Below are 27,807 nucleotides of genomic sequence, written 5' to 3'. Positions count from 1 at the left end.
TAATTATTATTTGATTACTTACTTGGATTGAATAAATGATAATTTGTTGGAAATTTACATTCAGCTTTTGTTTTTGTATACTTCTTCATTATGCAGTATGTTCTAAAACAAATAAATTAATAATGTTTGTCAAGACTTAAAATTATTAACTTTAAAAATAATTTTATGTTACTTAATATAACAATATTTTATTACATCTATTTAATGTATTATTAAAAAATATCCATGAGTTTTTAATTAATACAAAAAAATATGTAAATAGCATCGTTAGAAATTACCTCATGACGGATCATTCAGAAATAATTAACCTTGCTAAAAATTTTTAAATGCCGGTTAAATTAAATTTCATAGTTTTTTTTTTTTTTTATTTTTTTTTACGTTTGCCATCAGGTTCATGATTTTTAACCTTTAAATTAACTGGCAAAAACAAAAAATTAAATATTTATTTTCGCATTTTGATTTTCTTAAGTTTGTGGTCAGTAATTTAAGTTATTTAAAGATTATAAACTTGTAAACAACTATTGTAAAATTATCTGATAAGTTTTAAGTTGAGAAGTTTTAGCGCGCAAGACTCTTTATACAACACATTGTATTATTATTATTATTATTATTATTATTATTATTATTATTATTATTATTATTATTATTATTATTATTATTTATTTATGATTATTATCCTACATTATAGAATTCATGAGTCTTGAAGTTAGTCAAAGGTCGAAACTCGCAAAAAACCGGTCATGATTCTTTATTGGTTAAAATTAAAGCGCGCGCGCGTTGCGCATTATTCAAATTTCTAATGTTTGTTTTTTTGACTAATTAATTTTTTTTCTTTATTATTTTGTAAAAAATAATTTTTGCTTGAAAACATTAAGATTTTTTTATAAAAATCTTTTAGATATTTATAGCAATTAAATTATTATAAAAAAAAAAATTAAATTAAAAAGTGTCACATGTAAAAATTAATAAAAATTACAAGTAAAAATTTTTAGAAGCATTTTTTTATTGTAATTGATTTATTAAAAAATTTTGAAAATTAACAGCTGACTGCTAACTCCAGAATTTTATTTTTTTAACTTTAAATAAAGTTATTTTTATATTAAAAATTATTTTGAAAAAGCGTAATTGATGATTTTGCGTTTTTCACCATTCAAATTACGGATATCAAGAAACGGAAACACGACTAGAACAGTAACTTCCTACTGCGCATGATCGATTGATCGATAGGTTTAAACACAACAATACCTCGAATAAATATTAACATCGAACAGACTACGGCGCCATTCGGCAGTAACTTTGCACTGTGTTTGTTTCTTTCTTCAGATATAAGGAAGCATTTGAAAAAATGAGCGGAGACAAAAAGTAAGTAAATTTAAATAAATATTAACAAATAAGTAATAGAATTTGTTATAATTAAATACAAAATATCAATGAGTTAATATTAATAAAATATATCTTATTTATTATGTGTGAGTTTTGTGTGCCGCCCCCGTGGCTTTGAAACACCGCCATGTTGCTGAATTTTCATATTGATTACTGATGAAATTTCTAGAATAACCGGCATTTTATGGCTATTTTTAAAATCAATTTAATTATTGAAACATTCAAAAATAAATCATGATTTTATTTTTACGAGATGTAAAAAATTATTTCAACCGTGATATAAGTAACGATCGAATTAATAATGTCGATACGAAATAAATTGTAACATGAGCTGCGTGATATTTTATATGGTTTCCTAGTAAACTAGTAATACATCGATACAAATGATTATCTAAATTCTATTCTCACGTACTAATTAATTTAACATTGCTTTATCACATTAGACAATTTGTTTTATCATAAAATGTCGATTTATATCGCCGTTACAATCAGTATATAATGACTCGCATTTTTTTTGTCGACTTCAATTGTTTTGCCTTCTAACCTGTACAACGATCGCGTGCTTTTTTTTCTATCGATTTCTTAATTAGTTTTATTTAAAGATTATTAAAGCAAACATGTAAGCGGGTTAAAATGATTACTATTATTATGTAATTGATAATAAAATTATATTTTCCTCTATATTAATTTTTTTTTCCTTGTTACTTAGGATTACACCACCGCCAGTTCTCTGGGCCCAGCGAAAATCCCACCTCTATGTCACATTTTGTTTAGAGGACTGCAAAGACCCGACAATAAACATCGAGGCGGAAAAAATTTACTTTAAAGGTGTCGGTGGTACAGAACACAAGGAGCATGAAGTTATTATTAATTTATACGGAGAAGTAGACCCTGAAATAACAATCAAAAATGCTAAAGGAAGGCTCTTTGAAGTCATACTGTACAAAAAAAAAGAGGGCCCTTTCTGGCCAAGATTAACCAAGGAAAACAATAAATTCCATTGGTTGAAGATGGACTTCAACAAGTGGAAAGACGAGGATGACTCTGACGGCAGCGGCAGCGATGAAGGAAAAGGCGACTTCGAAAGTGTAAGTATTTTTTTTTTCTTTTTTATATTTTTGATTTTTATTTAGTAGTTGTGATTACAATCGATGAAATAAAAGTTACCAGTCACTTGATTATTTTTTTAATTTTTTTTTTTTTTTAAACAAATTATTTTTGAAAAATTGCATTTTTTAATTTCTACATGTCAATTTTTTTTATAATTTTTTTAGCTATAATTTATTTGTTAAAAAAATTCTTAAAATTATCAAATATCTTCTAAATTAAATAAAAATTAATTTAACAGATATTTGATAATTTAAAAAATTTTTTTAACAAATCAATTGTGATAAGAAAATAATTATTTAAAAAATTGATATGTGAAAATGAAAAAAAATTACAAATGCAATTATTTTTTAAATAATTTTTCGGAACAAATTTTTTTGTTGAATAAAATTAAAAAATTGCCAAACAACAGCTAACTTGAATGTCATCTAACTTAATTTTCACTTAAAATTGATTTTTTTTTTTTTTTTTTTTTTTTTGTTATTACAGGTGATGCGTGACATGGCTTACTTGGGTGGTAACGGCAATGCAAAACCAGACTTGGATGATTTACCCGAGGATGTAGATGGTCCTGACAGTGATGAAGAAGATCTTCCTGAACTCGAGTGAAATTATTTAAAGGACCAAAAAGTAAAATCGTTTTTAAATAAATAAATAAATAAAAAAAAAAAAAAAAAAAAAACATGAGGAACTTTCAAACTTACTTTCTCAAGCGTGATTTTTTTAAACACATTCGTAACGTATATTAATTGAGCCCTTGTGACCACAAGATTTTTAAAAATCTGAAGATTAAATTTTTGCAGTCACAAGGTTGTCGTTAACGTTTTAGCGAGTTAATCTGTCCCACCGCCACTTGCAGTAAAAAAGTAAAGTTAATACAATTGAAATTAAATAAGTAATAGTAAATTAATCAGCAGGACTATTGGATGGCTAGAGGGTTAAATAATAACTATAGAGTTCTTTGGACTTTTTTTTCTTCATTGTTAATTTTTTTTAATAAAAATAAGTTGTAATAATAATTATAATATTAATTATAAACAAGCTTTTTTAATAATGATCAATCTTGTAAAATAAAGGTACGAAAAAATATGAAAAATAAAAAATTGTGTTCAATAATTTGTAACTTCTTTATTTTATTTAAGTATAAAATATAAATATTTACATTTTTAATTAACCAACTATACTAGAAGCTCCTCTTAGTGCTAAATACCCAGCAGTAATATCCATTGGTAAACTTCGTACTGTCGCAAATTCTTCAGCAGTCGCATAGTACAATTTTGTTTGTGGATCTGTATATCTTGCCTGTAAAAAAACAATTATAATTCATTTAAATTAGTCTTTAGCTATGATTTTTTTCCTTAGAATTGAATCATAAAAATTTGAGCCTAGATGACAAGAATAATCATCAAGTATAATAATAATTACTGTGATTGTTCTGTCGATCAGTCCTTATATATTTTATAAAATACCCAAATGGATTAAAATTTTCCATACCTGTAATCCTGATATATCTGAGTACTTTTTAGCTGGTCGAAAACTCGGTGGTGCATTTATTGAACTATCTAAATTAAAATATTAATATTAATTATTTATATGGATTTATCATGAAATAAAAGCTAAATATTATGAGGTAAGATTTAATAATATTTAATATTAAAACTGACTTACAATGAACAAATTCAGCCGGCCATGGTAGGCTTTTTTCCTGAGCCAAAACTTGTTTCAGCGACCGCCAAGTTCTTTTTTTACCTGATACACTTATAGGACGAAATTTTTGTTGGAATTCTGGATTTTTAAAAACCGACTGAGGTTTTTTAACCTCTGTCATATCTTCTGTTCCCATTTTTCACTCCTGAAACACAAAAATATTTATTTATTTTCAAATATAACCTCCATGATAAATAAAGTCTTACAAATAATACTTCTGTCAATTTCATAACACTGAAGTTAGCGGACAGCTGTTAATTTTAAAAATGTTTTTAACAAATTAATAACAATAAAAAAATACTTCTAAAAATTTTCACTTGTAATTTTTATTAATTTTCACATGTGAAACTTTTTAATTAAATTTATTTTTTAATAATTTAATTGTTATAAAATTCCAAAAAAAATTTTAATATCTGTCAATAACTTCAGTGTTATTTAATTTCTACTTTCTTCAGTTCTATACATATATTTATTTAACTATAAATCAAAAATAAAATTTTACTAACCTTTCTCTCCATAAATTAATTGAAAAAAAAATTTATTAAATCAATACAAATAATTTTACCATGTTAAAACTTTTGAATAAATTTTGACAGCTGATTCGGCGCTGAGCATGCGCAACAATTAATTCAAGCTACTTGTCATTATATTAAAAAATCAATATCAAAAATCAAAACTCCATAAATAGATGATTTGAAAAATATCAAATTAAATAATTACCACAGAAATTGTTAAGAAATAACAATTTAAAATTACTAAAAAAATTTTCAAGTTAATTTTATAAATAATCACAAGTCATGATTATAACTAAAGTAGTTGCTGAATGGTCCAAGGTCTCCGTAGCTCCGGGGATTGAGATTGAAATCACCTTACAATAGCCCTGAAGGTCATCGTTGACATTGCAGCAGTCTTCAGTCGCTCGTCGCTCTAGATATTAGCCACATCGTTAACGTCCGTGACAGTGTCATTAATCAGTAAGTGTTGAATTAACTCAAGTGCATAACTAATAATTAAAAATGGCACGAAAATTCTTCGTTGGTGGTAACTGGAAGATGAACGGCAACAAAAAGGAAATCAATGATATTGTTGAATTCCTTAAAGCCGGTCCACTGGATCCAAATGTTGGTACGTGACAATTGTCAAATATTTTATTAATGATTATTATGCTCCGTCATTTACATAATTAATTAAAGTTAGATGAAAATTAATTTAGCAGATATTTAACTTTAGTGTCATCAAATAAATATATTACATCATCATTTAGATATATAGTCATAGTTGTAGTGTGATAAACTAAATTGTATCATTTTTTTAGAGGTCGTTGTTGGATGTCCATCGATTTACTTGACGTACGCCAAGAGTATTTTGCCCAGCAATGTTTCAATCAGCGCTCAAAATACTTACAAAGTTCCCAAGGGAGCATTTACAGGTGAAATAAGCCCAGCTATGCTCGTTGACAATGAAATCCCATGGGTTATTTTGGGTCACTCTGAGCGTCGAAATGTTTTCGGTGAAAATGATGAATTGATCGCTGAAAAAGTAGCTCATGCTCTTGAAGCTGGTGTCAAGGTAATTGTGATTACGCTATTTATTACTTATTATCAATAGATTATATCTTTATTATTTATAAACTATAAATTAAATATTTATCAAGTGATTTTTTATTGCAACTGACAGGTCATCGCTTGCATTGGAGAAAAATTGGAAGAACGTGAAGCAAACAAGACTGAAGAAGTTGTCTTTCGACAAACCAAAGCCATTGCTGACAAAATAAAATCCTGGGACAACGTCGTGCTGGCTTACGAACCAGTTTGGGCTATTGGTACCGGTAAAACCGCGTCACCACAACAGGCCCAAGAGGTCCATGACAAACTTCGTGCGTGGTTCGCCAAAAATGTCAGTCCAGCGGTGTCTGAATCTCTGAGAATTATTTACGGAGGATCGGTGACTGCTGACAACGCCAAAGATTTGGCTAAAGAAAAAGACATCGATGGTTTCCTCGTTGGAGGAGCTTCTCTCAAGCCTGACTTTGTAAAAATCGTCAATGCTAAACAATAATCTCCAATTATTATCAATAATTAACTACTTAAATAATTACAATTAAAAATTATCAACCTGTAAAAATAATAGATTCATTTTTATTTCAAATAAATTTAATTTCTTCATAGAGAGTTGGTATATTTTAAAAATAATTAAACAACCAGACTTTATTGTTGTTGATAATGATATATTTAATTAATGATGTAACTATTCTGACCAAATAAAGCTTCAAATGCACAGATATTGTTTTTTTTTATTTCTAATGTACCTTTATGGGTGAATTGATTCAGTATAAATCGTTCTTACGTAGATTTATTTGAGCATTCCGCGGGTAATAACACCCGTAGGGAGGTTCAAATCCCGGACTTCATTTAATCCATCGATTTTACACCTTGACCACGCTATTTTAGCTAACGACTTAAATGTTCTTGGTTCCCAAATTGCTAAATCCACGAGTACTTTGCGGTTAAAAAACATTTCATTCCTTGATAATCCTTCTTTTAACGTTTGAAGTGAAATTCCGTGTTGGAGGCATGCTGCTTCTAGTCTCGTGTTCCATAACTGTGTTAAATAATTTTTGTTAATAATTACATTAAATAACTAATAATTAAATGTTTATTTATTTATCCTCACATCACTTATCTGATGACGTCTTAGTTTTCTACCTCTGAAACAAAACATAAGAGATTTATGGATCCCTTTGATTGTTATTGAGTAACAATTTCTTCTCCGACCATAAAAGTGCTGAAAAATATTAACTATAATTATTTATTGTAAAATACATTTATTTTATTGTGTTGAAAACTTACAGCAGCCAATTTGAATATTTTTCTTTTACGCCAAAATTCATCTGGACCACGGCAGCGAGCAAAAAGTGTCAATGATTTGAACACCATCTTTGTTAGCTAATTAATTTATTTTAATGTCAATTTTAATTGTTAAATTATTTTTAATTAATCTTAATAGTATTTTTATTCACAACTTTAGAGATTGTTAAGAAAAAGCCGAAACATGTGATAATAAATAGGATCCAACGTTATTCACTGAGTTTATAGAATACTTATTATTAGTACATGTGTCTGAGAACTACACTTGCGCTATTTCAAGGTCTTGTAAATTCGGATTTTAATTTTGTGTTAAAATTTTTATTTTTTTTTGTTGAAAATGTGTTATAAAATTATTAAATGAATTAATTAAGTTACAAATTATTTATTTAGTGTTTTTATTACTATTTTTAAAATTTTTATGAAGAGGGCGCTACATGTAAACTCTTACTCTACGAAAGTTTAAAAAAAGACTATCTTAATTGTTAATTTAACGTTAATTAATAATAACAATAATTTTTGTTCATAAATAAATAAAGTAATAAAAAATTTTCAATTTGTTATGTAAAATTTTTTAATTAATTCTAAAAATGTCAAAAAAATTTAGTTCATATTTCGCGCCAAAAAAAAAAAAATCACTTTCATGTATAATCCTGAAGTTAGCCGTCAGCTGTCAATTAAAAAAATTTTTAGTAATAAATCAATTACACTAAAAAAATGCTTCTAAAATTTTTCACTTGTAATTTTTTATTAATTTTCACATGTAGAATTTTTTAAATAATAATTGCATTGTTATAAAATTTTAAAATAATTTTTAATGTCTGCCAACTTCAGTGTGATTTTATTTTTTCGGACCACCAGAGTTCTCGGTCCCACGTGGTTAATTCCTTTCTGTCGGTATAAATACTTTTAAAAAGTATTAAAAAAAAAAAAAAAAAAAAAAAAAAAAAAACTCACATGTGAGTTATTTTTAAAATTAATTAGTAAATTAAATAACCAAAAATGGTTGTTAAAAAGAAGTAAGTACAGTATTTATATAAATAAAAACTATTTTTTTTAATTTAGTTCTAACATTAATAATTTAATTATTGATCAAAATAACCCTTACATGTTTTGGAGGTTATCTGGAGGATTTTAAATATAAAATTTATTTTTTAGATTTAAAAAAAATGATGAAGACATAGAAAACTTCGATGAAGGTGATATCACTGGAAGTGAAGATGAGTTATCAGAATCAGATAGACGTTTATTGGAAAAGGTAAGAAAGAAGCACGTCCCGGAGAATCTTGATAGTGACGACGAAGTTTATGGCCTGAAAGATGGTAACGTTGACGATAATGAAGAAGAACAGGAAAAGGAAGATGACTATGATTCATTGGAATCTGACATGGATGGTCCTCGGGAAGACGATGATTTACCAAACGAAAGAGCGTGGGGTAAAAAGAAAACAGCTTACTACTCAACTGACTTCGTCGATCCTGACTATGAGATTTTGAGCCACAAAAAAATGCAGGCGGCTGAGCTGGAAGAACAAGAAGCACGTACAATTCAGCAGAGATTAGCTCAGCAATTAGATGAGGCTGATTTTGGCTTAGATCTTATTGAACCTCAGGTTGATAGCGACGAAGCGCCTGATGAAAAAGTTGTCAAAGTAGACTGGAGTAAGATGAGCAAGAGAAAAAGAGTTGAATATTTTCTCAAAGAAAATCCGGAGTTTGACAAAGTTGTTTCTGATGTCAAAAGTAATTTTTTTATTTTAGTTATATTTTATAAAATTATTATAACACTGAAGTTGACGGATATTAAAAATTTTTTTAGAATTTTATAGCAATTAAATTATTAAAAAAAAATTTCACATGTGAAAATTTTTAGAAGTATTTTTTTAGTGTAATTAATTTGTTAAAAAAATTTTTTAAATTAACAGCTGACTGCTAACTTCAGTATTATAAATTATTTATCATTAAAATTAATTAAAAATTTTTTTTTCAGAATATTTAAAAGAAGCCAACGAAGTTCTTTCACCGTTTCTTGATTTAGTAGATAAATTAAAAGTATCTCACCCATCAATTGATTTTGTTAAGATAAAATATCGATTAGTGCTAAATTATTCTGTCAATGTATCATTCTACTTGATGCTGAAAGCAAAGAAAATACCAGTATCATCTCATCCGGTTCTTATAAAAATAGCACAGTATCGAAAGCTTCTCACTCAATTAGAGGAAAATCAGGGTGAAATATTGGACAAGGTTTCGGAGCTTGTAAAATCAGTCAGCAATGAAAAATTGCTTCAAGATATTTTGGGAAATTCTAATCCAGATAATGAGGAGGAAGATGATGCAGAAATGGATGGCATGAGTGGTTTGTCCAAGGACGATGATGAAGAAATGGAAGAACATCCAGAGGTAGAGGTGTCAGGGGAAGAAAAACGTCCTATCACTACTCAAATTGCCAAGAATAAAGGACTGACACCTTACCGTAAGAAGGAGCTAAAGAATCCACGTGTCAAGCACAGGATCAAGTTCCGTAAAGCTAAAATACGCAGAAAGGGTGCTGTCCGAGAAGTCAGGAAGGAGCTGAAACGGTATGATGGAGAAATTTCAGGTATCAAGGCTAGTGTAAAGAAAGGAATCAAACTTAAGTAGTAATTATCGATTGCATCTGACTGTTGATATCTTTTTATATTTTGTATGGATTAATTAAAAGAATAAAAAATTTTTAATGGAATAAATTTTATTTTATTTGAAAATTCTGTATGAAAAAAAAAAAAAACGAATCATATACAATCTAAGACACTTACAAATAAAGAGTACATTAAATTGAATCAGTTACATTGAACATCGTATTATTAAAAACTGAAACTGAACGGAGGTTTCACATTGTTGTTTTTTTTTTTTTTGTTTGATAATTTCATAGAGCTAGAAATAAAAATATACTCTATTAAGATTCGATTTTAGCAACAATGTCTGATTCACGGAAAAGATGTAATTCTTTGTCCTCTTCAAGAGTTACTTTGGTGCCACCGTACTCGGGGAGGAGAACTTTGTCTCCTACATTGACGCTCATTGGAATATGTTGTCCTTGCTGTCAACATAAATATAAAAAATATATTTTAAAATTTTCTACATGAGAAATTTTTTTTTTTTTTTTTTTTTTTTTTCAGAATAATTTTTCAATGAAAAAAAATTATAAAAATTTTTAGATGTCGGCTAACTTAATTTTCATTAATTTATTGCATTAAGGGGAGAAGTTACATCTTTTAGCAAGGCGTCACGGGCAATAAATATTAATTACAGAGTAAATTTTGTACTAAGAGTAAGTTTAAAATAAAAAATATGAGACATAAAAAATTGAAGCCAATTTAATAAAAATAAATTGTCAAAAATAAATATAAAATATACCTCATTTCTGGAGCCAGGTCCAACAGCAATTACAGTAGCTTGAAGAACCTTCTTCTGGTTCTCTGGTAATAAGACTCCACCTTTTGTTTTAGTTATAGCATCGGCTCTTTGAACGAGCACTCGGTCCATCAAAGGAATGATTCTCTTAATTGCTGCTGCCTAAATAAATTTAATTTACAATTAACAATCCATTAAAAAACTTGACTAAAATTCTTAGAATTACTGATGCAATAAATTTTCACATTTATCAAAAAAAATGGAGATAGTTTTTGAGTAAGTAAAACAATTTATTTCATTAGAATTAAGGAGTTAAATTTGACTTACCATTTTGATTGATTATTAAATGAAAGAATAAGATCTGAGAATAAAAAATGACCGGCTATCACGAGTGCACGTTGCTGGTGAATAACTAGTTCAGCGAGATGTGAAATGTAACCTAACTGTTGGCGCTGCTACTGCTTGAAATATTTTTTCCTTCGATTTTCTCGAAACTTCGTCGCCCCTTTACCGCGGATTTCAAAATGTCCAATGATCAATTCTTTGTCTTACGTAACCACCATGCGCAGTAACTAGCGCGCACTTTTAAAACGACATCTATTTTAATTTTTTATATTAAAAAAAAAAAAAAAAAAATAAAAAAATTAAAAAAAATTATCACTCCATGTTTTATTTATTAAAAAAATTACTTCTGCTCAAGAAGTTTTTTTTTTTTACATAATATGTTGATTTGTTCCCGTTTAAAAAGAATTTAAAATCTTTTGTGATATTTTTAATGTATACAAATTTTATCAGTTTTATCAATAAAAAAAAATTATCTATCAAAGATAAGTATTTCTAGGGTCAAATTAAAAGGACTTAAAAGTATTAAAATAAAGATAAGCTTTAAAATATAGAATTAAATTCATTCGAAATTTATTAACAGCTGATTGGTTGTTGAGCCGTGATTGCGTCATCCAAAAGCCGGAGTACTTTCTAGAAACTTTTAGAAATCATGATTTTTTACGGATTAATGACTGAAATGATAAAAAATTTTTACTTTTCACAGTTCTAAAAAATAATATCTGTTTTTTTCTTTCAGCCTCATTCGCTATTTTAGCGATTTTAGCGATAAAATATAAAATTTATAAAACTTGTATTGTAAATCAATTGAGTATCCGGGTAAAAAGCTAAGTGGAGTATTTTGGAGGGGATACCCATGTGATCTACTACACTCTACACCCCGTGCCATCTCGTCGCCATTCATTTCTCTTGATCTCAGCTCAACGTGCAACAACGTTTTGGGAGGAATATATTTTTTAATAAAAACTTTAAATCGCCAATATTTTTTAATCACTTACATTCAAGGTAACAATATTTATTTTAATTTTAATTAGAATTATTTTTATTAATTTTTCACAATTTTACTCAAACAAACTAACAAAGCCGGCATGCTGTAATTTTTTTTTTTAGTTTTTTTTATTTATGAATAAAATTGTAATTTTAATAATTATTAATTTAAAATTAGTTTGCTGGAAAATTTTCTTTTAATAATTTAAATATTTACAGGCTTGGGTAGTTTTTCTTGAATGTAGAACTTGAGTCTAGCGCGCACGAATTTACATAACCAAAATGTCTAGATGATGTTAAAATTAATTTAGGATATATTCAATATTTTTAAGAATTCTTTAACAAATAAATTATGGCAAAAAAAAATTCACATCTAAAAATTTTAAAAATTTTAAAAAAATTTTTTGGGATAATATTAAAGTTAGTCGATGTTTTTAATTTTTTGATTTTTTTTTTTTAATTAAATTAAAATTTAAAAAATATTCTTCAAAAATTGTACTTGTAGTTTTTAAAATTTTTTCTTTTGATTTTTTAAGTAATTTTTTAATATAAAAAGTTCTAAAAATTTTTAAATGTCAGCTAACTTAATTTTAATTTTTTTTGAAACAGATTTGCTTGCTAAATAAAATTAAAAAATGCCAAAATAACTTCTAACTTTAAAGTCATTTATATTATATTAAAATAATTCAATAAAAAATTTTAACAGTAAGTTTTTGACATTTATTTATATTTTTTTAAAGATGTACAGACTACCTGGACTGATGCGTGGAGTAGCGTCACGACAAATGCAGTTACAAGCTCGTTCATACGCAAAGGACGTGCGCTTTGGCGTTGATGTGCGCGCAACAATGTTAAAAGGAGTTGACATTTTAGCTGACGCTGTTGCAGTTACAATGGGACCCAAAGGTCGTAACGTGATCATCGAGCAAAGCTGGGGCAGTCCGAAGATCACCAAAGACGGCGTGACTGTCGCCAAAAGCATTGACCTGAAGGACAAATTCCAGAATATCGGCGCTAAGTTGGTTCAGGATGTCGCCAACAATACTAATGAAGAGGCTGGTGATGGTACGACTACTGCTACAGTGTTGGCCCGTGCTATCGCTAAAGATGGCTTTGAAAGAATCAATTCTGGATCAAACCCCGTTGAAATCAGACGCGGAGTTATGATGGCTGTCGAAATTGTCAAAGATGAATTGAAGAAAATGAGCAAGCAAGTGACGACACCCGAGGAAATCGCCCAAGTCGCGACTATTTCTGCCAACGGTGACACTTTGATTGGTAAGTTGATTTCAGACGCTATGAAGAAAGTCGGCAAAGAAGGAGTGATCACAGTAAAGGACGGAAAGACATTGGAAGACGATTTGGAAATAATTGAAGGAATGAAATTTGACAGAGGCTACATTTCTCCTTACTTCATTAATTCTACCAAGGGATCCAAGGTTGAGTTTCAAGATGCATTGGTGTTGTTCAGCGAGAAAAAAATCTCATCCATTCAAAGTATCGTTCCAGCGTTAGAATTAGCAAACTCAATGCGAAAACCACTGGTGATTATTGCCGAAGACATTGATGGCGAGGCACTGACTACCCTAGTGATCAACAGACTCAAGATTGGTCTCCAAGTGGCTGCTGTCAAAGCTCCAGGCTTCGGTGACAACCGCAAAGCCACTCTTCAGGACATGGCCATCTCTACAGGTGGAATTGTCTTTGGAGACGAAGCCAATCTTGTTAAAATTGAAGAAGTCCAGGCCAGTGATTTAGGACAGGTTGGAGAGATCATTATCACCAAAGAAGACACTCTCTTGCTGAAAGGCAAGGGAAATCAAGCTGATGTTGAAAGACGGGCAGAGTACCTCAGAGATCAAATCGAAAACACTACCTCTGAGTATGAAAAAGAAAAATTACAAGAACGATTGGCTAGACTTGCTGCTGGAGTCGCGGTTCTCAGAATTGGAGGCAGTAGCGAAGTTGAAGTCAATGAGAAGAAAGACCGAGTTAATGACGCTTTGAATGCTACGCGCGCTGCTGTTGAGGAAGGAATCGTTCCCGGAGGTAAATATCTTTAGGAAAATTTTTTTAGTTATCTATATTATCAAGAGAGTAATCCATAAGCCATAAAAAAAAAAAATAATGCATAATTGAGAAATGACCTTGTATCTCGTCAACTATTGACATTTTTTAAGATATAAGCTCATCCTGATGTTACACTCATCGAGAGCTTTCATTTGAGTACCCACATCAATTTTTCATATATTTATATATTTATATATTTGTGTATATGAAAAATATATCAAAAACGCATGTGGGTACTCAAATGAAAACTCTTGATTTGTATAACATCGAAATGAGCTTAAATCTTTAAAAATATCACTAGTTAAAAAATTACAGTTTTTATATTAATATTTATTGTTATTGTAAAATAATATTTTTTGTATTTTTTCTCCAGGTGGTACCGCTCTTCTAAGATGTGCTCCAGCATTGCAGCAGCTCAAACCAGACAACGCTGACCAGGCATTAGGTATTAAAATTATAGAGAAAGCTCTTCGTCAACCATGCTTCCAAATAGCAACAAATGCAGGAGTTGATGCCGGTGCCGTGGTAGCTAAAGTATCTGAAGGCAAAGTTGGCTACGACGCTATGAATGATAAATACGTAGACATGATCGAAGCTGGAATCATTGACCCTACGAAAGTTGTGCGAACGGCCCTGACTGATGCCGCTGGTGTAGCTTCGTTACTCGCTACCGTTGAAAGTGTCGTTTGCGACGTCCCTAAAGAAGATGCACCTATGGGTGCGATGGGTGGTATGGGAGGTATGGGTGGTATGGGCGCTATGGGAGGTATGGGCATGTAAAAAATTTTCTAGCTTCGTTGTAATGATCTTACAAATTCATTTTTAAATCGTGCATTTGTGAGTAACTGATCTTTTAATTTCTGTCTCAAGTACTTGCTATAGTTGTATACATTCATATTAATAAGTTGGTGATTAGTTGAAAAAATCCAAGCTGGATTTTGATGTTGTATACATACATTCCTCAAGCTTTTAAATTAATGGTTCATTTCTTTTTTTTTTAATTTGCGCATCATTGGCTTTAATTAAATAACAAAATGTTATTCACAAATGCAAATGAAGAAACTATGAGATCATATCTCTGTAAAAACACCCAAGATTCATCATGTAAAAATATTATTAACTTTACTATAAGATTAATTAGAAGGATTGTTATTCCTTGTTAACCGAGGATTTTCAGTTGAATATTTTTTTTTAATTGCAATGCATTTCCGGTAAGAAAAATCAATTCGTCTAGTTATTTAAGTAACGTAACTTTAGTGTAAGAAGCTGACTATTTTGTACTTTTTAAATTTATGTTCAACATCTACTTATTTAACTGACATTTATTAAATATGCTTACATTTCTACTATTCATTTATATCATTTCGTTTATGAATACATGTAAAAACTAAAAAAATGAATGTGTTCAATGATAAATAATTCGTTATTTTTTATTTGTAGTCTAAATAAAATTTTCATTAAAAAATTTTTCTTTTGTTCTTTTTTAATTACCTATCCTTTATTGAAAAATATAAATATTAAACATAATTAAATAATCAATCACAAGGTGTAAGTAAATTTATACTATAATAAACTTGTAGGGATATTTTTTAACAAAATGAAATTAGAATTTACTAATTAATTATAATTATATTTTTTTATTATTCATTATTTTTGATACGAATTATCGTTCATAAGTTTAATAGCTTATTTGTATAAATTATATTAAATTCAACTCTTTAGTTAATAAAAATAAATATTTCTCAGGAACTAAAGGAATAATTTTTCACAACATATAAAAATAATCAGTAATAATATTTTATATTATCAGTATTTTTTTCAAGTATTACAAAAGCTTAAGTTAGTTATAATTTATTTTACGAAGTTCCAATTTTTTCAATTTCATCGGGATCTTCAGCGTCTAAGTAATGAATCTTTTTGTTGAAATGCCTCTCAATTTCTTGGCATATAAGCGCGGATTCTTCTGAATCGACTAAATTAATGGCAATGCCGGACTTTCCAAAACGCCCGGTTCGTCCAATTCGATGAAGATAAGTCTCGCAGTCAGCTTTGCGATTTTGGTCCATGGGTAAGTCGAAGTTTACAACAATAGTCACTTGCGCTACATCAATTCCTAGTGACACAATACAATATAATAATTAATTACTGAAAAATAATTTTTAAAATGTAAATTAATAATTACCTCGAGCCAAAACATTTGTAGTAATTAAAACTTTTTCTAAACCTGCTCTGAATCTATCTAATACAGCAATCCGTTGCTCTACTGTTAAATCTCCTGATAAAATTGCAACTCTGTGACCATCTTTGGTCATTTTCTCAGCCAACCATCCTGCAGTTCTTCTCGTCTAATTTAAAAAATCAAGAATTATTAAATACAACTCGAATAATAAAATTGTCATTCGTTTAAAATCAACTTACGTGACAGAATATGATTGCTTGTCCAATACTGATTACGGAATATATATTTGTAATAGCAACATACTTCTCCTCAACTGATCTGCATTTAACATAATATTGCTTAATATTATCCAAGCTTTCTTCTTCACGCATTAAACGAATAATTAAGGGGTTGCTAACAATTATTTCAGCAAATTCCATAACCTCGGGTTCGTATGTTGCAGAAAAAAACATCATCTGACACGACGATTTTGGAAGCATTCTAAAAAACAATAATTAATTAATTAATTAATTAATAATACAATATTATTAATAAAAAATACAAATTAATATTATATATTAAATATTATTAATAATAAAGCAATAAAAATTAATACTAACTTATGAATACGAATACACTGATCTTGATGACCTTGAGTTGCGATCATAACGTCAGCTTCATCTAGTACAAATACAGATATTTTACTCAAATCAAAGAATCGGTACTTCAAAGCCCAATCCAACACTTTTCCTGGAGTTCCAATAATTATGTGATCACTAATTTTTGAGCCACGAGGAACTGAAAATTAATTAAAAAAAATTTATAATATTAAAAAAATTATAATATTAATACCAACCTTCTTCTCCTCGGACAGCATACTTAATTTTAATCTCTGGGCAGAACTGTGACATCTTAGCAGCTACTTCACCAGTTTGAATCGCCAGTTCATAAGTAGGAGACAGACAAAGAACCTGGGGATAATTCTTGTCAACATTAACGCGACTCAACATTGCCAAGACAAACGCTGCTGTTTTTCCAGTTCCTGATTGAGATTGTGCGATCATGTTTTGTGGTCTGAAAAATTCATCATGTTAATTCATTCCTTCTCTTAATAATACAGATGAAAATTTTTATTTATTTAATAACTTACGGATCAGCGAGCAAAGTCGGCAAAGCAGTCTCTTGTATTTTTGAAGGTGCATTGAATCCCATTGCGTATACACCTTTCAAAAGTTCTGGCTTTCTAAATAAATTAAAAAAAAAAAATTTTTATTGGATTGTAAGTAATTACTAAATTGTCATAAGTGACTAATTAAAACATACAAATGTAAAAGTTCAAAAGATTTGACGCTGAATAACGGCGACGAAGGATCCTTGCGTTGAATCTCCAGGTCCTTGGTCGATTCAACAAGACCTTTGTGAATAATTTTTTGCAGAAGCGATTTTTCTGCCGGTGACATGGGGCCATCCGCACCATCATCTTTGTCCTTATCCTTGGATTCTGCCTGTTTAGTTTCTGAATTCAAGCTTAGGTTTTTAACCTGCACAAAGAAATTAATTAGTACAATGACATTTATTTATTAATATTCAATTTACCTTTAAATCATTGAACACCATGTTTAATTATTATTAATTAAAAACTACAATATTTTAATTAGCAATTAAATAATATGTAACTGGAATTCCAGCGACGCCACGGGTTATGTTATGCGTCTAAATAATTTTCTCAGAATTATCAAAGCTGTTGCGAGCGAGCGAACAAAAGAAATATATAAGAAACTTCGGCAAGTAAAATATGACCCGCGTTGAAAAACAAAATAACAAGTATGTAATATATATATATGATAGAGTTGGTATATTTAATATATAAAATAAATATATGAGATAAAGCCGGATACAATATTTCTTTGTTATTTTTACTTACATTTGATTGTAATTGGTCTTGCTCTTGAGTAACTGCTCCCCAATCGACTTTTGCTGAAGCCATTTTCAAATAGTTTTAATTTATAAATTTTATACAAGTATTTTGTTCTATAAATTATTTTGTAGAAGTCAAAGCCGTTGAGTCTTGTAGTTCACCACAAATTATAATACTCATGTAGTTCTACAAAGGAAACTACCATCTTGTTGGTCTAAAAAAATGCGCGCGTTTATTTAAATTGTATAAAGTATAGATGACACTGAAAATAATAAATTAAAATTGAAGAAATTTCAATTAAACAATTAAAAAAAAATTTTTCACTTGTAAAAAACTAAAGGGGAAGGGAAAAACTACAAGTGCAATTTTTTAAAAATAATTTTTAGTTCTAATTTAATAAATTAAAAATAATAAAAATAAATAAATTATAACAACTAATTTTTTTATCATATTATAATTAAAAATTATTTTTACATTATATATACACAAGTAATTGTAAATTTCAAATCGATTATATGTACAAACATTTAATAATATATATATTTTTTTAATTTTATTTTTTATATCAGAGAAATTGCATGCGACGATTTAAATTGAAAATATTTAAGACTTCTTAATTAATTAAAAGTAAATAAAGTTTGTAAATGTTATTCGTATGTGATGATAACAAGTGAAATAATAAATACATAAAATATCTATATGATAATTATTGTTGATTATTTTAATATTTCAAAATTATTGCTATTTTTTAACTGCATTCTTGATTAATTTATTAGCAGCAGTAGTTTTAGAAATCAACCTAATGTTAATCATAGACAAGTCAATCATTTTGCGCTGATATTTTTTGTGGAATACCATAGCTGCTGAATGTGTTTTAAATACTATGGTCGCAGTGCCATCGCCCATGGATATTTTCTGCAAAATAAAATTATTTAATAAATTCATTAATTCAATAGCATAAAATTTTATTTGTATTGTTTTTTTTTTTTATATCCATAATTAATCAATGAAATAATATTTCTCAGTTTGATAGAAATATTTATTTAAATTATCACGACGTGCAATTTTTAAAAAAAATTTTTTAGTTCTAATTTAATAAATTAAAAATTAAAAATGTCGCTAACTTTATTGTTGTTTAATTAATTGATATTAAAATAAATAAATATTTAATAAAAATTTTATAAAATTTTAATTTCAATTTAAAATATTTTATTGAAACAAATTCTTACTTCAATAGTTCCAATTCCTTGGCACATCCGTCGGATTTGTGCTTCAGTAGTACTAGCAGCTAAATTTTCAATTATAACTGTTGTGGGTTTTATTGAATTCGGTTGAAGTACAATTCTCTGATTATTTTGTGACCCAGCTGTTATTTTTTTAGCATTTATTGTAGCAGAGCTAACAATAACTTTCCTAACACTGCTGACAGCGTCCTTGATAACTGTCTTCTGATTACTGGCAATAGATTTTTTAGCAACAGCCGTTGGCTTATCAACAAATTTTTGCGGCGGTATTGAAGACTTTTCAATAGTTGCAACAGATTCTTGAGTTGATTGCGTTGAATTTGAGACAGGTTTTTTTCCTGGAACAGTTTTTAGCGGCGCAGTTCCTGCTTTTGGAACAGCGGAATTAGTTTTCTGCATCGCTACCACAACTCTTTGTGCACTTGCCGTCGGCTTTCGAAGTACAACCCGTCTAGTATTGGTCTGTATCAAAACTTTTTTCTGCGCATCCGTAGTTCCAGTTGTCTCGTTATCAGTTTGATTCGCAGACGGATTTTTATCTGCTGCTTGAACTGTTCTAATGATCCGAACGTTAGTTTTATCTCCGCCCTACAACAATCACCAATTATTTTTTATTTTATCGTACGATTTTTCTCTCAGTTCATTCCAAAATTATTTTTCATAAAAAAGGAAACAAAAAAAAAAAATAAACATAAAATAATTAAAATCACAAATATTTATTATGAAATATGAAAAAAAAAAAAAAAAAAAAAATTATACAATAAATAAAATCCATATATAATGAGTTATAAAAATAATAAACTCATGTATTTAATAAGCAGTAATTGCTTACATGATCAAGTTACAAGAATACACAATAAAAATGACTTCAATATTTTTATACTTGTTATTACGTAAAATAATTTTTTTAAGTTCCAATTTCTACTAAATTAGTAGTTGATGTTATACCTCTATCACTTGAGTATTTCCAGCTGTGGTGCGAATTCTTTTCACTGCAGACTGAGCTGGATTTTCAGTGACACTTTCTTTTTTTATTACTGGAGCAGTTGCTGATTTGCTTTCTTGTACATTATCTGCAATTTTAATAATAAATTATTTTTTTTTTCCCAAAATCAATAATAAATAAATTTATTTATTTCAAATAAAATAAACGCCATACGGTTTCTATCATAAGATTAAATTATTAAATAATTAGATTGCATCATTTTCATGCATGAACTTAAAAAATATAAAGATAAGAAATTATTGCACAGAATAAATAAATAAATTTTTACCAGCAGTTTGTTGATCTTTGGTTTCATCTATTTTATCCATGGCTGCTTTTTTTCGTCTATTTTCTTTTTCCTGAAGTAATTTTTCCCTCAATCGTTTTTGCTCTTCCATTTTTTGACGATACTCTCGCATTTCCGGATCCAAATCATCTTCCTAAACATTTAAATCTCAACCATAAAATTTTATCATTACACTACGATTTACGAGCATCATTATCACACAAAATAAAAGAAAAAAGTACCCGTGAATTTTTTTCAGAGCTGCTTGACTCATTGTCTCCTGTATTTCTTGCTGTTTTAAATCTCTTAGGACTTATTTCTCGGCTATGCTTGTCACTGAGATCAGGACTCCGTTTATGAAGCATCCGGCTTTGAGTTCGACTAGAGTCAATTGGCTTGCGTGAATGATCGTTGTATGAATCGGAATTATGAGACCGAGGCTTTGGAGAATATTCTCTTGAACGCGGTGGGGTACGTTCTCGATATCTTGAATCCTAAAATAAAATTAAATGTTTTTATAATTTTATTCGTAATATTAATTAAATAATTTTTCAAATTTTAAATAGTTATAAACTACTATACCTCATTGTATTTATCACGGCTATCAGATTTATATTTATTGTCATAATCTCTATAATTACTATCTCTTGAATAATTACTTTCACTGAGAGATTTTAATGGACTAAGACTTTTTGTTTTGGATGATTTATTTTCTTGCCAAACATCCGAAAAATACGCGTAGGGATCCTGAGAAAAAATTTAATTTTTAGTACATATTTGTATTAAAAAATTGAATAATAATTGTAATGTAATTTACTTACATCACTTTTAGTTTGTGAATAATTTTTTTTATAATCTTGAGTTCCCTGATTATAAGAATCCTGGTACGTAGAATTTGATGGCTGTCTAAATGAATCACTGGATGCTTGAGATTGCGAATTATCCCAAGTTCTTATTGCTAAAAAAAATATTTTTTTAGTTCTTATTGCTTTAAAAAAAAAAAAAAAAAAAAAAAAAAAATTACCATCAAGAGGTGGTTGTGGATTGCCCCGAAAATGAGGATTAATAAGAATCTTATGACCTTGTGGAAGAGGCACATTGGGTAAAACCGGTAACGTAGGTGGTTGTCCAGCAGAACCAGGACCAGCATTATATTGATTAACACCTTGTGGATTATTAAAGCCTGGTTTTGGTTCGTAAACATTTCTTCCGTCGAATGGTGGTTCTTGGATCGGTGGATGATTTTCAAAGTTCTGTCCACTAGGCTGGACACCTGGATGATGCTGAATCGGTGGACCATGAGGAGGACCTGGTGATCGAGGGAAATTAGGCTGCATCATTCCATTAGGACGATCCTGGGGGTGCATCGGATGTCCTGGATGCATCGGCGGTCCCATCGGACGTTGTTGATGAATTCCTGGATGATTAGCTGGTGGCATCTGCTCGTGATGATGCATAGGCGGACCTTCCAGAGGTGGTCGTGGCCCTGGATAATGAGGTGGCTGGGCCATGTAAGGTAACTGCTGATTAGGTGGTCCGTTGAAACGTGGTCCAGGTGGTCTTGGATGATAATCCATTCTCGGTCCTGGAATTCTCGGCCCCGGTGGCATTCCTTGGAATTGACTAAATGCTGGTCGGATTCCAGCTGGCTCGGGAAAATGCTGACCAGCTGGTGGCCCGATATGTGGAGGATGATTTTGTGGGTACTGTGGGAATCGCGGTGGTGGTGCTGCTGGGGGCTGCTGTTGATGACCTGGATGATACATTTGGGGGTTCATCATCGGAGGATTCATCATCGGAGGTCCATTTTGATACAGCGGAGGTCTGTTTTCAATTATCGGTGGCCTGAATTGTGGATTTTGGTCCTCATACATTGGACCTCGAGTGCTAAATCTACAAAAATAATTTAAAATACATATTAAAAATATATATAACCGAAAATTAAGGGAGTATTCTGGTCTAGAAGCATGAAATTTCATTTTTTAAGTGCCGTAAAAAAAAGACAATCAATATTTTTACCATCCTTTTTTTTATAAATTATTTATTAACGATATAAGAATGCAAAAAAAATTAAAAAGTTGGAAATTCAAAAAATTAACAGATAAAAAAATGGAAGAATATTTATTAGCATTTTTTTGCATTTATTTATTAGCACTCCAAAAATTACCTAAAATTTCATACTTCTAGACTAGAATACCCTCTTAAATAAAAAAAAAATAAAAAAATACCTTGGATTATAATTTACTGGAGGAAATCTTCCTCCCCGCATCCCTCTGATACCACGACCCCGTCCACGACCGCGATAAGCCGGCGGCCTAGAATGCTCCATCGTGACGACATTCTCCAAAGTATCCGGTATGTTGTGATTCATCTTCGGTGGTATAATAGTCCTCTCTGGCTGAAACCGATTTCTTCGTTCCCTTGCCTCTTCACACTCATCCTCCTCCACACCCGGTACACCTCCATTACCGGCGACACGCAGATTACTAACATTGTTCTTGAGTAATTTTTCTCGAAGATCACCCATCGGTACTTGAGATGGATTTTGCTGCATACTCTGATCGTGAATCGGCTCTTCAATGTAATTAACGTGCTCCTCTTGCTCGTAGTATGTGCCATGACAATTGGCATTATCAGGATTATAACAATGACTTTGATTATGACTATCAGTCTCATTTCTATACTCAACATTTTCGTCTTCGCCCTCTAAATCGTCGAGAGCATCCGTGACTCCTAAGTCCAGTACATCATCTGTTTCCTCTTCTCCTTTATAGTTATTCTGCTGCTCGAGAATTAAATTGCCAAATATTTTTTATGAATTTTATGCCTATTTTTTTTTAGACTTTGTAATTTTTTTTATATTTTATTCTAGTACTATTATTGAATAATAATAATAATAATAATAATAATAATAATAATTATTATTATTATTATTTATATAATAATTATTACTTATTTTAAGTATAAAATTGTGATATTGCGAAATAGTGTAATTATAAACAAATATATTTAAGATTTAAAAGTATAAGACTGATAGACATTATTAGAGGACGGTATTATTTCTATGAGCTTTTATGACATTTTTTTTTTTTTTTTTTTTTTTTTTTTATTTTTTGTCCTATTTTAATGTTTTTGTGATATAATAAGTGAAGTTGTTGAAAAATTAATGTTTCGTGACAAGGAGAGAAGGAAAAAGTGAGACTTTTGAGTGGTACAATTTATGTGCATCGTGGCTGACTTTTTTTTTTAAGCGCATTTTCGAGCTAAAAGCTTTTCTTGGGTTTTTTTTTTTTTTTTTTTTCTTGTTCTTGATTTTTTTTTTTTTTTCCGATAAATCATTCATCGTTCTAATTACAGGGTGTTGATAAAAGATACAGCGAATTATTTTTATATTTTTCTTTAGTGGCATAAAGTATTTATTAAAAACATTTTTTTTTTTTTACTATTTATAAAACACTAAATCAAGATGAAATTTTATTAAACAATATTTAAAAAAATAAATTCTAAAAAATGAAAATTTACTTTTAAAAATACTTTATGCTACTGCATCCAAAAATACGCAAGTTACATCAATTATTATATACATTTTTAAAGAAAGAAAGACGCGCGCGTGTTTTACATACTCTATAACAGAGAATCAATTTTTTATTTACATTGATTGATTTTACCGTGTTGTGTTATATTATTTCTATGTAATGAGTATCGAGTAATATACTCAATTTCTTTAAAATTTTTTTAAATTTAGTTTTTATAAGCTAATTTTTTTTGCTTATAATTTCTATCTGCTATTTATAGGATTTCATTCAATTAGCGATATAATTAATTGATAATAAATTAATAATAATAAATAATAGCTATCAAATCGATTCAAAAGCTGGGAATGCTTATGTAAAAATATTTTACATCACAAATTTATCAAGTATGGAAAACAATTTTTAACAATACAATTCATACATTCTTTTTTTTTTTTAATTTAAGAAAAGAAAAATAAAAATACATCGGTTAGATATTTATATTTATCGTATGATTTTCAATTTTTAATACTTTCCCTTGGTTTTAATGAAAATTACTAATTGCTTGCCTTAAAAAAAAATTTCTTATTATCTTTCACGTTTACGAGTTTAAATTTTATGCCGAAAACATTCGCTCTCATCAATACAAATTATTCAATTACTCGTTTTATAATTTTTTTTTTTTGTACACATATCACTTATTTTATTAACAATTCCTGAGTACTGATCAGCGATGATGAACAAAATGATAAAAGAATAAAAACAAAAAAATTTCTTACGACTATATTTCATTTAGCATCTCAATTAGTGAAAGTAATTTTTAGAATTAATTTTACTTTTATATAAAAAGAATGTGTAATTTTTTTTTTATAGTTCGGTAAAAAAATTAAAAAATAACTTATTATTGATCTAAATAAAATAATTCTCAAACAGTTGAAACACATTCACCCATGCCATTGTTAAATTTGCAAGGTATGTTGTCTAAATTAAGACACAAATATATAATTATATTGACAATACATACAAATAAATAAATCACAAATCTGTGATAAAAAATTTGTGGGTATCACTAAAAACAGCGATAAAAAAAATTAATTAATAGAGCATGACAAAATGTTTTTTTTTTTTTTTTTTTTTCTTATCTCAGCTCACTCTAATTGAGCCTTTGAGCTAAAAAGGTAATTATTGATTTCATTATCAACAAACTATTTTTTTCTTCTAAGAAAGATTTAACAACTGTATCCTTAAACAATAAGGACAGTTTAAATAGCTAGCTCACCCTATCAACTTCATAGTCATCAGCAAGTAGTGCCTCTTCTTCGTCGTTTCCAAGGTCGTACTCTTCATCTCCAAGATCTTCATCCAGCAACGTATCATCTCTGCGCACACAAATAAATGTGTTTTGTTATTTTTTTAATTGTAATTAAACAGATGGGCAAATAATGCACAATATATAATCATTGTCAAATGCTACTTTTCTAACCTGTCAATTATTATAGCTTATAATTACAACTTGACCTACTTTTGAATATTTTTTAATATTAAAACTTACAACAATTTGAAAATTCTATTGCAAAGGTTAAGTAATTAATAATAATGAGTTTTTTTTATATAAATAATTAGTGAAATAAAAATAACTTACTGATCTGACATGGTATTCTTTTGGTAAAGGCTGCTCCAAATCGATTATTGTAAATTGTAACCAGCAAACAGGAGAAAAAAATATCTAAGCTAAACTACACTGTTCCCAGCGCACCCTGGTGGGAATAATGGTAAACAACTATTTGTAGAAGACGCGGTAAAATTCAAAATTCAAATAATCTCAGCTAAAGATTAATATTACTAAATGAAACCGAGGAAATGTATTTGGAGGATATCAAAAACTTTAAATGTTATAAATAAAATATTGTTATTAATTTTTTTATGTATTTATTTATATTAAGTATATTTTCTTTAATAACAAATGTTTATAAACAATATTATAAGTAGAAAGCCTCCCAATTAATATTTTTATGTAAATAACAAAATATATCCGTCACCTGTATTTCTTCCATCAACTTTAGCGTATTTTATTTTAATTACCTATTTATTGTCATAAATTGATTTTATGGATCTGATAATGTATGAAAATTTGTTTCAACTAATAATTTAAAACTAACATTTTACTCCATTTTACTTGATTCAATATCATTTTATAGATAAACGGAAATATATATGTCGTCATTCATTTAAACTTCATCAAAATAGTCAACATGATCGCCGGACTTGTACTTTTGATCTTTCAGTACTCCAACAAGACGATTAACTGTTTGATCGGTTGTTAATTGTTTTCTTTCTCTACGAGTATCACTCATATTTTTTCTTGTATCATCATCAGCTGATGTTTCTGCTATCGTTCTAAGCATGTCTGTTTCGACTGGACCTGGTGAGTAATTTAAAACATTCACTTCAGGAAATTCTTCAGCAAACACCTATGTAGAAATTAAAAAAAATAATAAATACGAATTTTAAAAAATATTTTTTTGCAATAATTAATTTGTTATAAAAATTTTAAGTTACTTTATTTTAGGAACTACTTAATCCTAAAATAAAAATACAATAAATAAAATTAATTACTTTGAAATACATTTCCCGTCCAGCTTTTCCAGAACAATAATATCCCATGGACTTGAAAGGTTTTATTCCACACAGTGAAGTTATGTTAATAACCAATTTTTTAGCTTTAACATTTTGATTGAATATTTTCATGAACACGGAGTTTAAAACAGCTGGTGAAAAAACGTTTAAATCATAATATTTCCTCCAGACATCAAAGTCATTCATGGCATCTGTAAATTTTGACAGATCACCAATAGATCCAACATTATGGACAACTACAGCTCGATCATATTCACCAGGATTAACATGTGTATTGACAATATCTGCAAGTCAATAAGTAACTTATTATGCTGAGTGTCAGCTAACTTAATTTTTATTTAATATAAAATGACATTAAAGTTAGCAGTCATTAGAGAATTTTTAAATTTTATTTAACAAAAAAATTAATTCCAAAAAATGATTTTCAAAAAATTGGATTTTTAATTTTTGTAAATTTTTAAATGTCAATTTTTTTTTTGCCATAATTTATTTGTTAAAAAAATTATTAAATATCTGCTAAATTTATTTTCATTAATGTAAAACAATTTTATTACATGATTAAATAATAAACTTTTACCAGTCAAACGATCTGCTGGTGCTACAGATAAATCAACACTAACGTAATCAACTTGTACGTGATTACGTATTTTACCGGCTGTTTCCTTCAATCCATTTTCATCACGCGCTAATAATAACAATTTTGAATCTTTATCCAATAATTCAGAAAACGTTATTGCGATTTGACGTCCAATTCCTTTACTTGCTCCAGTTATTAAAAGAAATACTTTTCCAGATAATAACTCTACCGCCATTATTGCTTACTGCTCTGATTTTATGTTAAATCTCAAGCAACAGATCAATGTCGACGTCACCAAAACAACAATAATAATAACAACACCCGTACAGTAATGCAAGGAGTAGAATCAACAGGTGACAGTTCACTTGTTAGTTGTCAAAAAGTAAATATAAATAATTTGTTAAAAAAATAAATAATGAATAACTGTAAATCCAAATAAAATTTTTACTCTCGGCAATTTAATTTAATCAATAAATTTTTTGCTTTAATAAGTGATTTTTTTGTGAAATAAAAAAAAATAATTAGTATTCCTATTGCGTGGCATGATATAAGCTGATATATAAATTTATCACTTGTCTTAATTAAATTTTATTTACCAGTTTTATCAATGATTTGTTTTTTTAATTTAATTATAA

The 27,807-nt window shown here is 28.7% G+C and overlaps 10 protein-coding genes across 11 annotated transcripts; 4 read left to right on the top strand and 6 right to left on the bottom strand.

Annotated features, from left to right (window-relative positions):
• The first annotated feature begins 1,228 nt into the window (after positions 1–1,228).
• P23 (cytosolic prostaglandin E synthase) lies at positions 1,229–3,172 on the top strand. The gene is made up of 3 exons (XM_074241363.1): positions 1,229–1,362; positions 2,093–2,471; positions 2,980–3,172. Exons 1-3 carry the CDS (start codon positions 1,346–1,348, stop codon positions 3,097–3,099), a joined length of 516 nt encoding a protein of 171 aa, XP_074097464.1. The 5' UTR covers positions 1,229–1,345; the 3' UTR covers positions 3,100–3,172.
• A 421-nt stretch (positions 3,173–3,593) lies between these two features.
• On the bottom strand, positions 3,594–5,058 carry LOC141526378 (INO80 complex subunit C). Its single transcript, XM_074241365.1, has 5 exons — positions 4,918–5,058; positions 4,704–4,831; positions 4,159–4,342; positions 3,985–4,052; positions 3,594–3,792 (listed from the first exon to the last, which is right to left on the bottom strand). The coding sequence occupies exons 3-5, from the start codon at positions 4,331–4,333 to the stop codon at positions 3,661–3,663; spliced, it is 375 nt and encodes a 124-aa protein (XP_074097466.1). The 5' UTR covers positions 4,334–4,342; positions 4,704–4,831; positions 4,918–5,058; the 3' UTR covers positions 3,594–3,660.
• A 17-nt stretch (positions 5,059–5,075) lies between these two features.
• Positions 5,076–6,478, top strand: Tpi (triose phosphate isomerase). The gene is made up of 3 exons (XM_074241361.1): positions 5,076–5,322; positions 5,513–5,766; positions 5,875–6,478. Exons 1-3 carry the CDS (start codon positions 5,214–5,216, stop codon positions 6,253–6,255), a joined length of 744 nt encoding a protein of 247 aa, XP_074097462.1. The 5' UTR covers positions 5,076–5,213; the 3' UTR covers positions 6,256–6,478.
• Positions 6,404–7,408, bottom strand: Mrpl20 (mitochondrial ribosomal protein L20). Its single transcript, XM_074241364.1, has 3 exons — positions 7,047–7,408; positions 6,871–6,981; positions 6,404–6,798 (listed from the first exon to the last, which is right to left on the bottom strand). The coding sequence occupies exons 1-3, from the start codon at positions 7,131–7,133 to the stop codon at positions 6,550–6,552; spliced, it is 447 nt and encodes a 148-aa protein (XP_074097465.1). The 5' UTR covers positions 7,134–7,408; the 3' UTR covers positions 6,404–6,549.
• Positions 7,409–7,995: 587 nt separating this feature from the next.
• Positions 7,996–9,789, top strand: Sas10 (UTP3 small subunit processome component Sas10). The gene is made up of 3 exons (XM_074241444.1): positions 7,996–8,080; positions 8,220–8,803; positions 9,051–9,789. Exons 1-3 carry the CDS (start codon positions 8,064–8,066, stop codon positions 9,701–9,703), a joined length of 1,254 nt encoding a protein of 417 aa, XP_074097545.1. The 5' UTR covers positions 7,996–8,063; the 3' UTR covers positions 9,704–9,789.
• A 148-nt stretch (positions 9,790–9,937) lies between these two features.
• Positions 9,938–10,959, bottom strand: LOC141526422 (10 kDa heat shock protein, mitochondrial). Its single transcript, XM_074241452.1, has 3 exons — positions 10,784–10,959; positions 10,460–10,618; positions 9,938–10,142 (listed from the first exon to the last, which is right to left on the bottom strand). Exons 1-3 carry the CDS (start codon positions 10,784–10,786, stop codon positions 9,999–10,001), a joined length of 306 nt encoding a protein of 101 aa, XP_074097553.1. The 5' UTR covers positions 10,787–10,959; the 3' UTR covers positions 9,938–9,998.
• Positions 10,960–11,642: 683 nt separating this feature from the next.
• Positions 11,643–15,322, top strand: LOC141526412 (heat shock protein 60A). Its single transcript, XM_074241439.1, has 3 exons — positions 11,643–11,803; positions 12,526–13,834; positions 14,229–15,322. Exons 2-3 carry the CDS (start codon positions 12,526–12,528, stop codon positions 14,633–14,635), a joined length of 1,716 nt encoding a protein of 571 aa, XP_074097540.1. The 5' UTR covers positions 11,643–11,803; the 3' UTR covers positions 14,636–15,322.
• A 314-nt stretch (positions 15,323–15,636) lies between these two features.
• Dbp80 (putative ATP-dependent RNA helicase Dbp80) lies at positions 15,637–18,096 on the bottom strand. Of its 2 annotated transcripts, none has more exons than XM_074241441.1 (8): positions 17,938–18,096; positions 17,337–17,554; positions 17,164–17,256; positions 16,870–17,087; positions 16,634–16,811; positions 16,274–16,514; positions 16,038–16,200; positions 15,637–15,968 (listed from the first exon to the last, which is right to left on the bottom strand). In XM_074241441.1, exons 1-8 carry the CDS (start codon positions 17,998–18,000, stop codon positions 15,712–15,714), a joined length of 1,431 nt encoding a protein of 476 aa, XP_074097542.1. In that variant the 5' UTR covers positions 18,001–18,096; the 3' UTR covers positions 15,637–15,711. The 2 variants fall into 2 exon arrangements, with proteins under 2 accessions (XP_074097542.1, XP_074097543.1); XM_074241442.1 differs by lacking the exon at positions 17,938–18,096 and adding an exon at positions 17,610–17,781.
• Positions 18,097–18,629: 533 nt separating this feature from the next.
• Positions 18,630–25,644, bottom strand: LOC141526410 (uncharacterized). The gene is made up of 11 exons (XM_074241436.1): positions 25,601–25,644; positions 25,238–25,337; positions 22,675–23,228; positions 21,471–22,339; positions 21,268–21,404; positions 21,029–21,193; positions 20,689–20,940; positions 20,450–20,600; positions 20,124–20,248; positions 19,161–19,763; positions 18,630–18,846 (listed from the first exon to the last, which is right to left on the bottom strand). The coding sequence occupies exons 1-11, from the start codon at positions 25,609–25,611 to the stop codon at positions 18,673–18,675; spliced, it is 3,141 nt and encodes a 1,046-aa protein (XP_074097537.1). The 5' UTR covers positions 25,612–25,644; the 3' UTR covers positions 18,630–18,672.
• Positions 25,645–25,873: 229 nt separating this feature from the next.
• Positions 25,874–27,718, bottom strand: Sptr (Sepiapterin reductase). The gene is made up of 3 exons (XM_074241449.1): positions 27,173–27,718; positions 26,575–26,879; positions 25,874–26,429 (listed from the first exon to the last, which is right to left on the bottom strand). Exons 1-3 carry the CDS (start codon positions 27,405–27,407, stop codon positions 26,187–26,189), a joined length of 783 nt encoding a protein of 260 aa, XP_074097550.1. The 5' UTR covers positions 27,408–27,718; the 3' UTR covers positions 25,874–26,186.
• Between the last annotated feature and the right edge of the window lie 89 nt (positions 27,719–27,807).

Source organism: Cotesia typhae, unplaced genomic scaffold (genome assembly GCF_013202065.1).
Source record: "Cotesia typhae breed Kobodo isofemale line unplaced genomic scaffold, CoteBio_Ctyphae contig_33, whole genome shotgun sequence".
Classification (NCBI taxonomy): Eukaryota; Metazoa; Arthropoda; class Insecta; order Hymenoptera; family Braconidae; genus Cotesia; species Cotesia typhae.
Note: the sequence above shows the minus strand (reverse complement) of the source record. Positions and strands in the feature narration are given on the sequence as shown.